We start from the raw sequence: 14,020 nt of genomic DNA, 5'->3' as shown, positions 1-14,020 counted from the left end.
AGTACAATGATAGAAAACAAGTTTCGAAGACTTATTTTGTTCTTCAAATCTTATGATGCAGCTTCAGTTTGTGTTATAAAGTTGACTGAATCCTACACGTTATACAACAATTGTAAACTAAGAGTTACAAAGTTTCTTGAGACTAAGATTGAGACACTTTGAGATTTTTCTTGAAGTTGCGTAACACTTGTTTATCTTTAGTCTTCTTATTTTATAATCTTCGGATGCTACTCTTCATAAGGAAACCCAAGAATTTCTTCTTAATCAAGGATTTGAATTGATTGCTTGATTGAGAAATATAGCCGTATAATATGTCCATATACGACTTTTACTCACGTCCATATCAGATATGTCCGTGGTCTTTTCTTTCTTTTGGTTTTGTAGTGATTAATGCTTTTTCAAGTTTGTTTGTGATCTTTTCTTCCTTTTACTTCATTGTGATTAATATAATCTACTGCGATTTCGGGACTGGGATTCTCCTTCTGTTTGTTCTCGTTTTGATTGATTTGCTTGGATGTTGCGAATCATGATTTGATGTCCTTTCATTCCTAGAACCATCTTCCTTATATGTTTCCTTTATCCTTCCATCATTTGCAGTCTTCTAATATCCTGCAAAGGTCCACTCATTAGTTTGTCATTATTAAAATGTAAACTTAGGTGGCTAATTGGTTAGCGGGGTAAGCGCTAGCATGTAACTCAGGATAAGATTTGCCATTTCAAAATCAGGCCCAAATTCAATGTATATGTTCACATACATGCATATATACATATATAAAATGCTGGGATGATGGACAAGGTTTAGCATAAGATTTAAAACCATTAAGCTTGATTGTGGCTCTAACCATCCTAGGGGCACCCACAGGCTATATGTGTTCAACTCCCCCCTTGAAAGGGTTTCAATGTATGTTAGCCACACGAACCAGGAAATCCAAGGATGAGACAGGGAATGGCTCGACCCCATCCAATATATATATTCTAGATGTGGAAGGCCCGTGCCAGCACGGACCCAATATATGTTATTTTTTTATCTCAATTTATGTGATATAAATAAATAAAATAATAAATTATATTTTAAATATGTTTTTAAATTTTTTAAGTTGTTAGATATTGTAATCTATAATACCTTTTTCCTGTTGTACTTTACTATTTTAAGTTGTTTGCAATTGTAATTGTATTAATAGTCAATTTATATTTTAAAAGTAATATAAACTTTTAATTATTGTGATTTATAATATTTTTTTCTATTTCAATTTAAATGATACTAATATAATTTTGAGAGTTAACCAAATATTACGATTGAAGTAACAAAACTGACACGTCTTGAATGACTCATAATAACTAATTAGAAGTGATAAAGCAAAATTGCTATAAAAATATTTGTGAAACAAATTTAAGTGGGCCTTATATAAGATGTCAAATTAATTTAAAATATCAATAGTTAATTTATCATTTTATGTTTATTTTACCCTTTTTAGAGTAAATATTATTAATTTTTAAATACTTGGATGACTCATAATAATTAATTATGGGTTATATAGTAACATTACAGTTGAAGCAGCCGAAACAACCCTATCATAAATGTCTATTTTCTTTTATAAATATTTATAATATTTTTTATTAAATATTATTTTTTTTAATACATAAATGTCATATAATAATTAATTAGGGGTGAAATAGTAAAATCATGGAGCAAACAGACAATTGGAAGTAGACGTGTCGATCGCCAGCTGCCTGCTTTTAGCTGCCACTCATGCTTATATATATATAAACTATGCACACAGTCATAAAGACCCCCATGCCGGCAAATGTGATTTTTAGTATCGGTTCCCTCGGGACTTTCATCTTCCACGATGAGCTACACAACCCCTTTTAAGCCTAATTAAAACATTTATACATAACCCATCCATTTAACTAAAGAGTTATTCATTTAGGCAATTACCATTTGGTATCGTCGTACCCATTGACTTTGCAAATCAATTTCCATTATGCCATTCCACTTATCCATTAGCTTAGAGGAATCCACGACCTTCAAGTTTTAATTTAAAACCAATCCATGGCCACCAAGGCCTTTCAAAACTGTGTATATTTCATTAGCCTTTTATGCATTATAATAGTTCCAAAATGGGTTAAATTATGCATATTTCCATGTTCCAAAATCAAATTTATATATGCCAATTCCAAACCAAGTTTCATAAAATTGGGGGAATACCACGACCTCCTTTTCCCATTCACCCAAACCCATGCACACACATTAGTTCAATAACCATGAGATAAAGCATGAATGATAATTCTAAACCATAGGAAAACCAACCAAGTAACAGTTATTCAAAACCCTCAACCCATCAATCGAAACCCACAATTAAATTTATATAAACCATGATTAAACATATGCTTTTATATAAAACTAAGTTAGGAAAGAGATACATGCCTGAAACACTAAGGAATTTGGAAGAGAGACCACAAATTGAGCCCTAGATGACCAATCCCTTGAAACCCTAACTTTGTTCTTGACTTGAGAATTTGTGAGAGAAGCGAGTGTTTATGACTTGTTAAGTAAAGAAAATTATCGCCAGTGACTACGAGTTACCTCACGACTCACGAGGACTTTCACGTGTCGTCACCACGACTCGTGATTTGGGTAGAAAGTTTGGGCCATTATACTGGTATGGTCACGAGTCCCTCATCACGACTCGTGACCTCACTATACGACTCGTGACCTCAATAAAAACCATGGACAAACTTACTGGTCAGGCTATGATTAGCACCTTATGACTCGCGAGGAGTCTTCACGAATCGTCAACTGACTCGTAGTCTGAGCAGTGAGCACAACACCAAGAGAATTTCAGAGTTCAAACCCCGGGGGTGTTACATTGGACGAGCAATCTTGATAAATAAGATATTCTCTTATATTTATTTGTATTGTGATTACTTTTTATTTATCAATAGAGTTTATATTCAATGTTTATATATAAATGTTTTAATTTATTTAAAGAATTTATTTTGTCAAACTTCTCTACGCAAAAAGACACGTGCAACACATATAGCCTAAACTAGTATATTTAGTGATACATGACTTATGTATAGTAGGTCAGTATTTTTCTTAATCATCATTTCATATCTTTTTGTGTTAAGGGTTGTTTGATGTGAGGTATAAGGTATAATAATTTCAAGTACATGATTATTTCATCTTATATTTGATTGGAGGTATTAAGTAGTTTCCGAATTATTTATATCATAATAACAAAATAAGCTATTTTTTATATATTAATTTATCTTAAATAAAAATTATTTCAAGATAACTTGTTTCCAACCAAACCACCACATAAAGTATTGTGTGATTTGATAAGTAGCAGGAATGTTTATCTCGGTATACTAATAAACAAACGGGGCGAACCCGGGTCGTGTAGGGAAAGTTCTCTGCTTGGACAAAGGAAAAGGAGAGAACTTCCGATTTTACACGAATTTAGTTTAATCTCCGGATTGAAAACCCAAAAAAGACCAAAAAAGAAATAAAATTCTTTCAATAATATTTAACGGAGAAGACGTAGTAATAAGATTAGAATGAAAAACAAAGAAGAAACAGAGAATCGAAATTTGATAAGATTACCAAATCCATCTTCTGAAAATCTATAAATTGCCAATATTTTATTTTTATTCACAATTCCATTGTCCCATTTCCCAGAAAATTAGGAATTAATCCCCTTATCGCCAATTCTTCTGTATATTTGTTTGGCCCTACCTTTCGGGTTTCTTCGTACACTGGTAACAATTGTTTTTCTTCAATTTCTGGTTGTTTATGGTTTCTAATTCGTTTAAGATAAGATCAGTTTCTTATGAAAGTAGTGGAAGCTAAACTATGGGATAAAATAGATATATAATTTGGCGATTTGCTCGGTGTTTGAGAATCCGAGCATGATGAATTAATGGATTGAAGTTTCTTTTATTCTTTGATGAAGCTCAAAGTATTGAAGAATTGTGCGGACAGTGCTTAATATTTGAAGGATAGAAATTGAAGAAAATTATTTAAAAAGTTCCATATTTTGATCATGAATTTTGTTTGATTTGGGAACTTAGAAGTGAAACATTTGTCTTATACTGTAGGATTGGTGTGTATATTTGGTTGTTGATTTTGGGGTGCAGCTATGCAGAGTCAGTTGGTGTGCAGTGGGTGTAGGACAATTCTTCTTTATCCTAGAGGAGCTACTAATGTCTGCTGTGCAGTGTGCAATGTCCTCACCCCTGTCCCACCTCCTGGTATCTCTCCTTTCTGCTCTACTATTATCCATGATTTTTGTGATAAAAAATACAGAACACAAGTTTATTTGACACTTGGGCTGAGTCTGTATGCCTTTTCTTTTGATACTATTTCAATTTCTATTTCATTTTGTGCTAGCCAATGGTGAACAAAGAGTAATACTTTAAACTATAACTTCATCTTTGGATTCTGGTTAACTGCTATATTGAAACATGGCAAGAAAATATCATAGGAGCTGAAATGCATGATTCCTCGTGGATGAAGTTGGTGATGGAATCCTCTCCTGTCTTCCCCTTCTCCTATACAGGGAAAAAGGGGAAAGAAAACAGTGTGTTTAGAGTTCAAGCTAATGCCTTTCCTGCAAAATGGTAGTCAAATATATTTAAGGACTTGGACTTAATTTTATTTTTTTTCTCTAGGATTAAAAAAACATGTGGAGTTTATTACTACTTATATAACTAGTCCTTACAAGTCCTTTTTAGATATACGATAGACTGAGCTTCTAGTTGAAATTGATAAGTGATTAGCTGTAAACAGTTTACAGGGAATGTTGGTGATACATGTATTAGCATGTGGTAGTTAGTGATCAACTAATTGGTCCCAAAGTATGAGAGCTAACTTGTTTCATAAAATACTAGCCAGTAAACAACAAATTGATATTCTAAGAGATTTGTTAGTAAGGAAGATGGTCAAACATAAAGAGAAGTGTATAAGCTATAAAATGGGGCTCGCCCCTTAGTTAAACACTTACTTCCCAAGAGAGAAAGGGTAATGGTGCTGAAAGTGCCTCTTTTCTCTTCTTTGAGTTCTACATCAAGCTGGTGGGAGAAGAAGAATTTGAACTTATGTAGGAAAGCTTCCATAGATTTTCTAATCTGCAACACTCAGCTACTCTTTCCTTTGGGCTCAGGGTTTTATTGTGAATGTCAAGCCCAAATAAATAGGAGCATGACACGCAACAATTAACATGCACTGAGAAGATCACATAGACCTGTCTACCTATTTCAATGAGCATACAGTTGCATGAATATACCATGATCATTTGGAAAATTTATGACCAAAACATCTGGCTTGTCAACCTCATCATAGCAGAAACCAAAGTTAGGTGCATAGCCAAAACATTACATAAAACTGAATGATCATCATGAACATGAGAAAGCAAAATAATGAATCCCATGTATACATCTAGACATCCCATAGAAAGTGTCATGGAACCTTTATGAATATTTAAGTTGTATGGACTCGGGTGCGGGTATCCGAGACGGGTGCGGATCCGAGAGTCGGATTCATCAAAATTTAAATTTTAAGATTTGGGGATGCGAATCCAAGTATGGATACGGGTGCGGGGATTCGGCTAAAAAAATTAATTATTATAAATATAGAGTTATAAATATATTCTAAAAATTCACTTTTAACTTTTAAGATAACTTTTAGTTATTTTTTCAATTAGGATTACTCTATCATATATACTTGTAGTTTTGGGAAACCAACAGGCACATATATTTTTTTTACTATATTAATATAATTTTTTTTTATGAAAAACCAACAGACATATATTTTTTTACTATATTAATATAAAATTCTTTTTATATTTTAAAAATATAATTATTAAAATCCATTTGATCTGAAAGTTATTCTTCACAGTTCCCAACCAGTCTCTCTTTTCTTCCCAACTATTCAAATTCCGACGACAATGATTACAGTCGCCGGATTTTGCCCTTCCGACGATGATAACAGTCGTCGGTTTTCTCCCTTCCGGCGACGATAACCCTAAACCCGTCGCTAATCTTTCTCCCTTCTGACGATGACAACCCAATTTGTTCTTGAAGGTGGGTCAATGCCTCCGGATTCGTTTGACTGAATAGGAGACGCACCCCGCGTCCTCGCCCACACCAGCGTCGCGTCGGGACGGGTTCAGCAGTGGGACCGACGAGTCCGCGCAACATAGATGAATATACATGAGCATATGATACGAGACATGTCCCAGCTCAACAAAAGAACAAGGATCTAAACTAGCTTCCACATACAATATAGGTGGGCTCATCTACAACAACAGCAACAACAACATACCCAGTATTTAGGTGGGCTCATCTAAATATAAAAAACTAAAGAGATGACACCTAGCTCGTACCACAATGTTTGCAACATACCACAATGACAACAATGCCTGTGGGAGTTGGGTATTTGTACCATGTTAATATTTTTGACTCTGCCCGCTAAGGTTAAAGTGATATTTTAAAACATAGTTAATGTGTAAATAGCAAAATAACGTAAAATATTTCAGAAAGAAATCATTTTTGGAAAGCAATAAACATTTGAAAATTGTACTGATAAAATTCTAATATAAATAAATATACCATAACTTCAACTGGGGATTCCCATAGAAACTGACATAGCATACTAGGCCTTGTGGACACCATGACGGATAACCAACACCCAGTCGACAAGGCTGTCTCACCATAATGTTGTATTGTTTCAACGATAAGTGCTAACACAAAAAATTACCTCCTTTTGGAATGGTATGAGTAGCTGCCATTAAAAATTAGAAATGGTATGAGTAGCATGTTTAGTTTCTTAAATGTTTCCACCTCAGGGAATGAATACCCTCCCAGTTCTAATCTGAGACCCACATAACTTAAAAACGTAACCATCTTAGGGTCCTCTAAACATCAAATTTTGGCATATTTAGCTCATGAGACATTTAAACCTACATGTAACGGAAAACATCAATTTAAATATTTAAACTTGATAATAAATCTAGGGGTGTCCATCAATCGGTTTGGTTTTACATGTTATTGGTTCGGTTTATTGGTTTTCGGTTTTTAAATATGTAAAACCAATAACCAACCAATAAGATATTTTCTTATCGGTTTCAGTTTATCGGTTTTTGGTCCTTAACGGTTCGGTTTTCGGTTTAACCAATAAGAAAATACTTATAAAATAAAAATAGTAACAACTAACATTAAAAAATGAAATCTTAATTACCGTCAAAACCTACGCAATGCATTTTAGTTTACAAGAATCTTCAAACATTGAATGTTAGGAAAAAAATTGAATCCTAATTGTTGGAAGCTATAAATGCTTCAAGTTTTTTATTACGATAATAGCCGAACTTTATATTGTGCCTTTGTTGCCCTGAAGAGGTTAATACTTTGTGAATTACTGTATTATGAATTAGTAGTGCATATAATCTATATACATACACATATCTCTCTCTCTATATATATATATATAGATAGATAGATAGATAGATAAATAGATTGAGAGAGATATTTAAATATATAACATAAATAGAGATAAAACAATAACTTAGTGTATCTTAAGCTAAAATCAATACCGAACCGTTTACCCAATAAATTTTTTTATAAAACCAATAAAAAACCGTTGACCCGATAACCCAATACCAATAACCCAATAACATTTTTATCGGTTCGGTTTATTGGTCGGTTCGGTTTTTGCACAGCCCTAAATAAATCCTATATTTGAAATCAAGTAACGCATATACACATGAGACTTTTACATAAATTTGTTCACTTATTCTAAAGGAAATCATAGATCATGTAGAAAGATGTCATAAATGCTATTTTCAATCTTATAATTAGGTCTAGCCAACATAAGGTATAAACATGTACGTAACATGTAAGCTAACATAGGTCATTCAAAGCGTGATAAGCGTGCCTTGCTTGCGCTTACGAACTCATACTAACATGTCAAACATTTTTCATGAATTTGGAAGTCATGCATTTTTAATAAAATGTCTTAAGGGGCTCTTCGATGCAATCCAAAAGACATTCGAGCACCCAACACAATGTAATCTACATAGACCGGTTCAATTTCAATTAATTAATAACCAACTGGATAAAATAGGGTTCACTTTATTCCTTCTTCTACCATTATATATTCCGTTAACTGATATTTAAATGATCTACCATATGATATTCCTAATCATTGGGGTCAATGGGATCCTTAATTCATTCCTACCCCTAATTTACTATTTGTTATTTTCTCTCGTGGATATATTACTTTTTCAAGACTACTCGTTTCTGGAGTTCACTTAATCCACAATTCAAATGGTGTTTTCAAATTCTAAATACCTTCATAATTTTATATTTTATCATCGTGGGAGGAAAAAGCAAGAAATTACCCTTTGAAGAAACCTTAGAAATTTTCAAGTTCTTAATATTCTTGACAAACCTTGAGGATTAGCATGTGGTGAACTTTAATCCGTGAGAGTGTTATATCTTGTAATAAATAGACAGGATCTTTCATAAATGACTATCAATATCGTACCTGGAAGTACATTAACGATGGAGCCTTTCCTCTTTTAAAAGGTACCAAAACTTCAATAAATGAGTTCCCATAATAAATTTTCGATCTTGCTCCTCGGCTCCCCACCGAAGTCATGCCTGGCAAGCTAAGTTGCCAGGACTCTTCAAATATGTCTACGGGTGCGTGTCTGATCCTCTAAAAATAGTGTATTTTTGGAGGATCCGACGCAGGTGCGACAACATTTTTGGTGAGTCTAAGCAACTTACTTGGCAAGACCCTCGTCCCTTTTTTTTCAAAAGGCCTTCTCATCACTTGCTCGCCTTGCAAGGATCCAATTTTTAGCCAAACCTAGCTTCTTGACAAATTTCGCCATCAACCTCTCGTTACTGTGTGTCAAAATTTTGGCTCGTAAATTTTCTTTCTCAAATTTCTCCTCGGCTGACATGGGAAAGGCGAGGCCCTTCTTGGAATCTTGCTCTCCTCAGTCCTCGCTAAACAAGCTATAGGTAGGCTTTCCCGGGCCCTAGAAACCCTTCTTGCCCGGTGAGGTATGCTGCTCGGACTTCTTGAAAATATTGCTGCGTGCATGTCGGAGCAACATAGCTGGTGAGCTCGTGGCCAGGATAGTCTATACTTCTCCCTTTCACTATAGTTCCCCTTTCCATTTCATTTATGATACTGCTTCTCAATTTATCCATATTTCTTCCAAGCCTAGCTACATATTTGATATATAATTCCAACATTCCAATAGCACTCTATAGCTTTGTTAACACTTTGGATAGTATGACCCGGCCCTCTATCCTGCTTTGACTTGAAGAGAAGTCTCTTTTTCAAAGAGGCAAATCAACTTTTCTGTTCTTGTGCTACTGTAATTCTATTGTGAGAATAAAATGACTCGGGATCTTGACTCAAGTTAAAGACCCTTTATGACTTGCATCAAAAGTGGATTTAAGCATCTGAAGAGACGCAGGCTCAAAGCTTTTAGCCTATTCCATTTGAACGTGTTTCAAAGCTTTAACCATTTCCTATAAAATGTTCTCTTCCTTTTCAAGTTTATCTGCTTCAAAAAAATAAAATAAAATGTTCTCTTCCTTTTCATTTGCCTGCTTTTAAAAACCTATGGAATTTACAGAGGAGAAAATTATCATTTAGAATATTACAAAACTAGTTGATGCTGTGCCTGATAAACTTTTACATATAGCTAGTGTGGACCCAAGTTTACCTTGTGATGGTGATGGATCGGTTTTGAACAACTCAATGGTGATAAGAACTGAAAGGGAGATCCATTCAATATTGAAGGTTGCAGAATCTACGGAAATCTCGATGAATCGAGGAGAAAAGCATCTACCCTTTCGAAAAAGGATGGAATGGCGACCTGTGGTAAGAGAGCCTTTAGCACAAGAGCGAAGGGAAGGGTTACCAAAAAGTTCAACGTTAATTCTCTGGTTCGTAACTTGGTGGTTGGGAGTATGGATTAGACAATTTTGCTCTTAGTTTTCTCCTAGCATTAGAGTTTCTAGGATTTGTAAGAGCCCTTCAATACATCTATTTTTGTACAACTCGAGCTAAGAGCCTCCTACAATGCAAGCTAAATTTATGGTGCTTGAAGTTAGAACGAGAAGTTACAGTGCTTGGTGGCATAATGGGACTCCTACTAAGGATGACACTGCTCTTAAAATACACTTGCTCTTTTCTTATCCTTTTTTATTTTAATATTTTCCTTAAAAAAAAGAACTGATGTGGATGATGTGGATGGTTTTGCTCACAAAGTCAAAGAGTGGTGGCTTTCCTTCCATGTAACTGGTACATGGTCTTTTGTATTAGCTTGAAAACTGAAGATGTTAAAGGAAAAATTGAAGGAATGGAGATTGACACAAAGAAATAATTGGAAACAGAAGAAAGAGGAAATCATAAACCAGCTATCAAAATTAGAGAAAATTCAGGAACTAAGAATTCTAGTAGAAGAAAAGATGGTAGAGAAAATACATCTATCTATACAGTTTGAGGAGGTTGTGAATCAAGAGGAAATAACTTGGAGACGGAGGTCGAGAGTATAGTGGCTCAAACAGGGGGTTAAGAACACTAAATTCTTTCACGGGATGGCTACAATTCACAAAAGATTTAACTCTATCTTCACTCTGATGGTGGAGGGGAATTCTATTACATAGCTAGAAGATGTTAAAACGGAAGTTGTTAATTTTTATCAGAAGCTATACAAGGAAACAGAAAGATGGTCGACCAGAGTTCAATTTCTAAGAGGTGGACAGTTTAAATGACGAAGAAAGAGAATGGTTGCAGAAACAATTCGAAGAAACTGAAGTGTTGAACTGTATAAAGTTGTGTGCCAGTGATAGCCCCAGGGAGTTGTTGAATTTTGACTTTATGAATGCTGTGTGACAATTTCATGTGAGACACGAGTTTGAAGAAAGTCTTAATGCCACTTTGTGGCCCTCATCCCTAAGAAAGCCGGAGCCTTTGAATTGAGAGACTTTAGACCCATAAGTCTCACTAGTGGAATGTATAAAGTTTTTGCCAAGCTTCTGGCTGAAAGATTGAAGAGGGTTGTTAGCAAGCTAGTCAACAAGCACCAAATGACCTTCATTCATGGGAATCAAATTATGGATGCAACTTTAATAGCTAGTGAAAGTGTGGACTCAAGCTCAAAGGTGGAGTCCCAGGGATCGTGTGTAAGCTTGACATTGAGAAAGCTTATGATCATGTAAACTTGGATTTCCTCATTAGCACTCTGAAACATATGGGATTTGGAGAAAAATGGCTGAAATGGATAGCTTTTTGCATCAAAACTGTCAGGTTCTCTATTTTGATAAATGGAGAACCTGCGGTTTTTTATCTTCAGAGAAAGGGTTAAGACAGGGAGACCCTCTCTGACCTTTCCTATTCATTCTAGCCATGGAGGAGCTCAATAACATGCTGTGGGTGGCCATACAAAGGAATTGGCTTAAGGGGTTTAGTATGGGCAATCCAAACAGGTGAAGAGGTGCAAATTTGTCAACTGTTATATGTTCATGACACTGATATTTTGTGATGCAAAGGCAGATCAAGTGTGTTTTATCAGAGTGACTTGTGATTTTTGAGACAGTTTCAGGGCTATCTGTTAATTGGAGGAAAAGCAGTATGTAAGGAAGTTGCGAACATTTAAAACCTAGCCTATATCTTAAGTTGTGAAGTAGAAAAATTTCCAACTACCTATCTAGGAATGCCTTTGAGCAGTAATCATAAGGAGTTGGAAATTTGGGATGGTATTGTGGAGAAGACTGAGAAAAATTTAGCTACTTGGAAGAGCAATCCTGATCAACTCAGTTCGAGATGCGCTACCGTCATATGTCATGTCACTTTTCCCTCTGCATGTTAAGGTGGAAGAGAAACTAGACAAACTGAGGACAGACTTCTTGTGGTTGGGCAACAAGGAAGGAAAAAGTATTCATTTATTCAAATGGCAAATTGCTCAACTCAGCAAACAATTAGGAGGGATTGGTATCAAGAATTTGGGGCTTCAGAATAAGTGTTTACTTTCAAAGTGGCTCGGGAGGTTTGTCAATGAAGATCATGCTTTATGAAAAGAAGTTATTACTAGTAAATATGGTCAAACTGACCAGTGGGTTTCCAATACAGTAACTAGTACTTATGGGTTTCTGTATGGAGGACAATTAGGAACGTATGACCTAAGTTGTCTGAGAACATTTGGTACAAAGTGGGAGAGGGAACCAAAATCTATTTTTGGAAGGACAAGTGGATTGGTCAAGAGTTTTTAATGGATGCGTACCGTGATATATGCTCGTTTTGTGGTAATCCTTGAGCAACAATTGTAGGCACATGGTCTCCTCAAGGATGGAACCTTACATTTGGAAGGCTCCTGAATGATTGAGAGGTTGACAAAGTTGCTATGGTACTACAGAAACGAGGTGATTCCCTGGTTGTAATGCAGAACTAGACACTATAGCTGGAGACATGAAAAGGATGAGAGGTTATCAGTAGGAAGACTTTATAAAAGAGAACATTTGGTACAACCAGGGGCATTCCTTGACCATGGAGACAAATATGGAAATGTAACATTCCAACCAAGGTGAAGTACGTCACATGGTTAGTCTGCCGGAGAGCTTGCTTGACTCAGGAAAAATCGAAAAGAAGGGGTTTCCGGATTGTCTCCAGGTGTTTCTTCTGTAATGAAAAAGAGGAAATAAACAACCATTTGTTCCTTCATTGCAGAATCACTACTCAGATATGGCACATGTTCCTCCACCTAACTCAATGACCATGGGTAATGCCTGAGAATACTGTAGATCTTCTTAAATGTTGGATGAAGAGAGGAGGGAACAAAACTCAGAAAAAAATGGTGGAGCATAATTCCTTCATGGATATGGTGGTCCATTTGGATGGAAAGAAACAATAGATGTTTTTAGAATATTACTAATCCCATGTAGAGAGTCATAGAATCTTGCATTAGTACTTTGTATTTTTGGTGTAAAGATGAAGCAAGTTAGTTAGTAGATGTCCTAGGTTCTTTGCTAAGTTGCTCGGACTCGAGTGCGGGTGTCCGGCACGGGTGCAGACCTTTATGATCGAATTTTTAAGATTCAGGGATATGGATCTGAATACGGATACTGGTGCGGGGACTCGGGAAAAAAAATTAAAAATTTATTCATATAGTTACAAAAATATCAAATATGCATAATTATATTTATGAGATATTGTGAAAAACTTACATGTAACTTGTGCCTTGTAGAGTTAGATCATGAAGGAATGAGGTCGTAAGCAAGTAGAACTCTCTAAAAGAGATTCATCCCTTTTCCTACAACTCACACAACAAAGTATTAAAATAAGATATTATAACACATTGAAATATAGCAAATAAAAAACTAAAACAAAGCTAAGATTAAGGGAGATACGAAACATACGTTTTAGTCTTTTGGAAATAAGTCGAGATGAGTTACCAAGTTATAATCAAATAGACCAAGAGAAAGTCATGAGAGACAAGTCAATTAACTATTCAAATTAAGAGTCAAATGATCACCAAAAATCACACATAAGCTACATGTTCACAAGATCATATACCAAAAATAATTACATAAAATGTACATTTAAACTAAGTTCTATTTGAGACATGTAATATGAACATGAGTACATCTAAATCAAAGGTCATCTTCTTTAATTTCTTCCATGTAATCTTCGTCTAAAGTCTGAACTTCATTTTCAAAGAAGATACCTTCTAGTTGAGATTCGTCGATTAACAATTCAACTAACTCATTGACACTTTCATCAATGTTGAAATGGTCTCCACCTAAAATAATACCAAACGAATTTAGAATATTGTGAAAGAATCTTATCATAATAAAAAATTACTTAAGAAGTATCAAAAGACTTGCCTCAATCCCAATATTTGCTTGGACCATTTATGTATTTTTCTTTCTTTCGAGAAAGCAAGCGAAGATTATAATGCACAAACACTAAATCTTCGGCTCTTGAAGAAGCTAATTT

The 14,020-nt window shown here is 35.0% G+C and overlaps 1 protein-coding gene across 2 annotated transcripts in view; it reads left to right on the top strand.

The window, feature by feature from the left end:
• The first annotated feature begins 3,375 nt into the window (after positions 1 to 3,375).
• LOC107857659 (protein LSD1) overlaps positions 3,376 to 14,020 on the top strand; it is a 33,059-nt gene continuing 22,414 nt past the window's right edge. The window contains exons 1-2 of one of the 2 annotated variants that reach the window (XM_016702514.2): positions 3,376 to 3,762; positions 4,141 to 4,254. In XM_016702514.2, the coding sequence (XP_016558000.1) occupies positions 4,143 to 4,254 (112 nt within the window). In that variant the 5' untranslated portion in view covers positions 3,376 to 3,762; positions 4,141 to 4,142. Of the gene's footprint in view, positions 3,763 to 4,101; positions 4,255 to 14,020 lie in introns of both variants that reach the window. The other variant, XM_016702513.2, reaches the window with a different exon arrangement.

The sequence above is a fragment of the Capsicum annuum genome, chromosome 2, assembly GCF_002878395.1.
Source record: "Capsicum annuum cultivar UCD-10X-F1 chromosome 2, UCD10Xv1.1, whole genome shotgun sequence".
Taxonomy (NCBI): Eukaryota; Viridiplantae; Streptophyta; class Magnoliopsida; order Solanales; family Solanaceae; genus Capsicum; species Capsicum annuum.
This window is presented reverse-complemented; position numbering and strand designations above follow the sequence as displayed.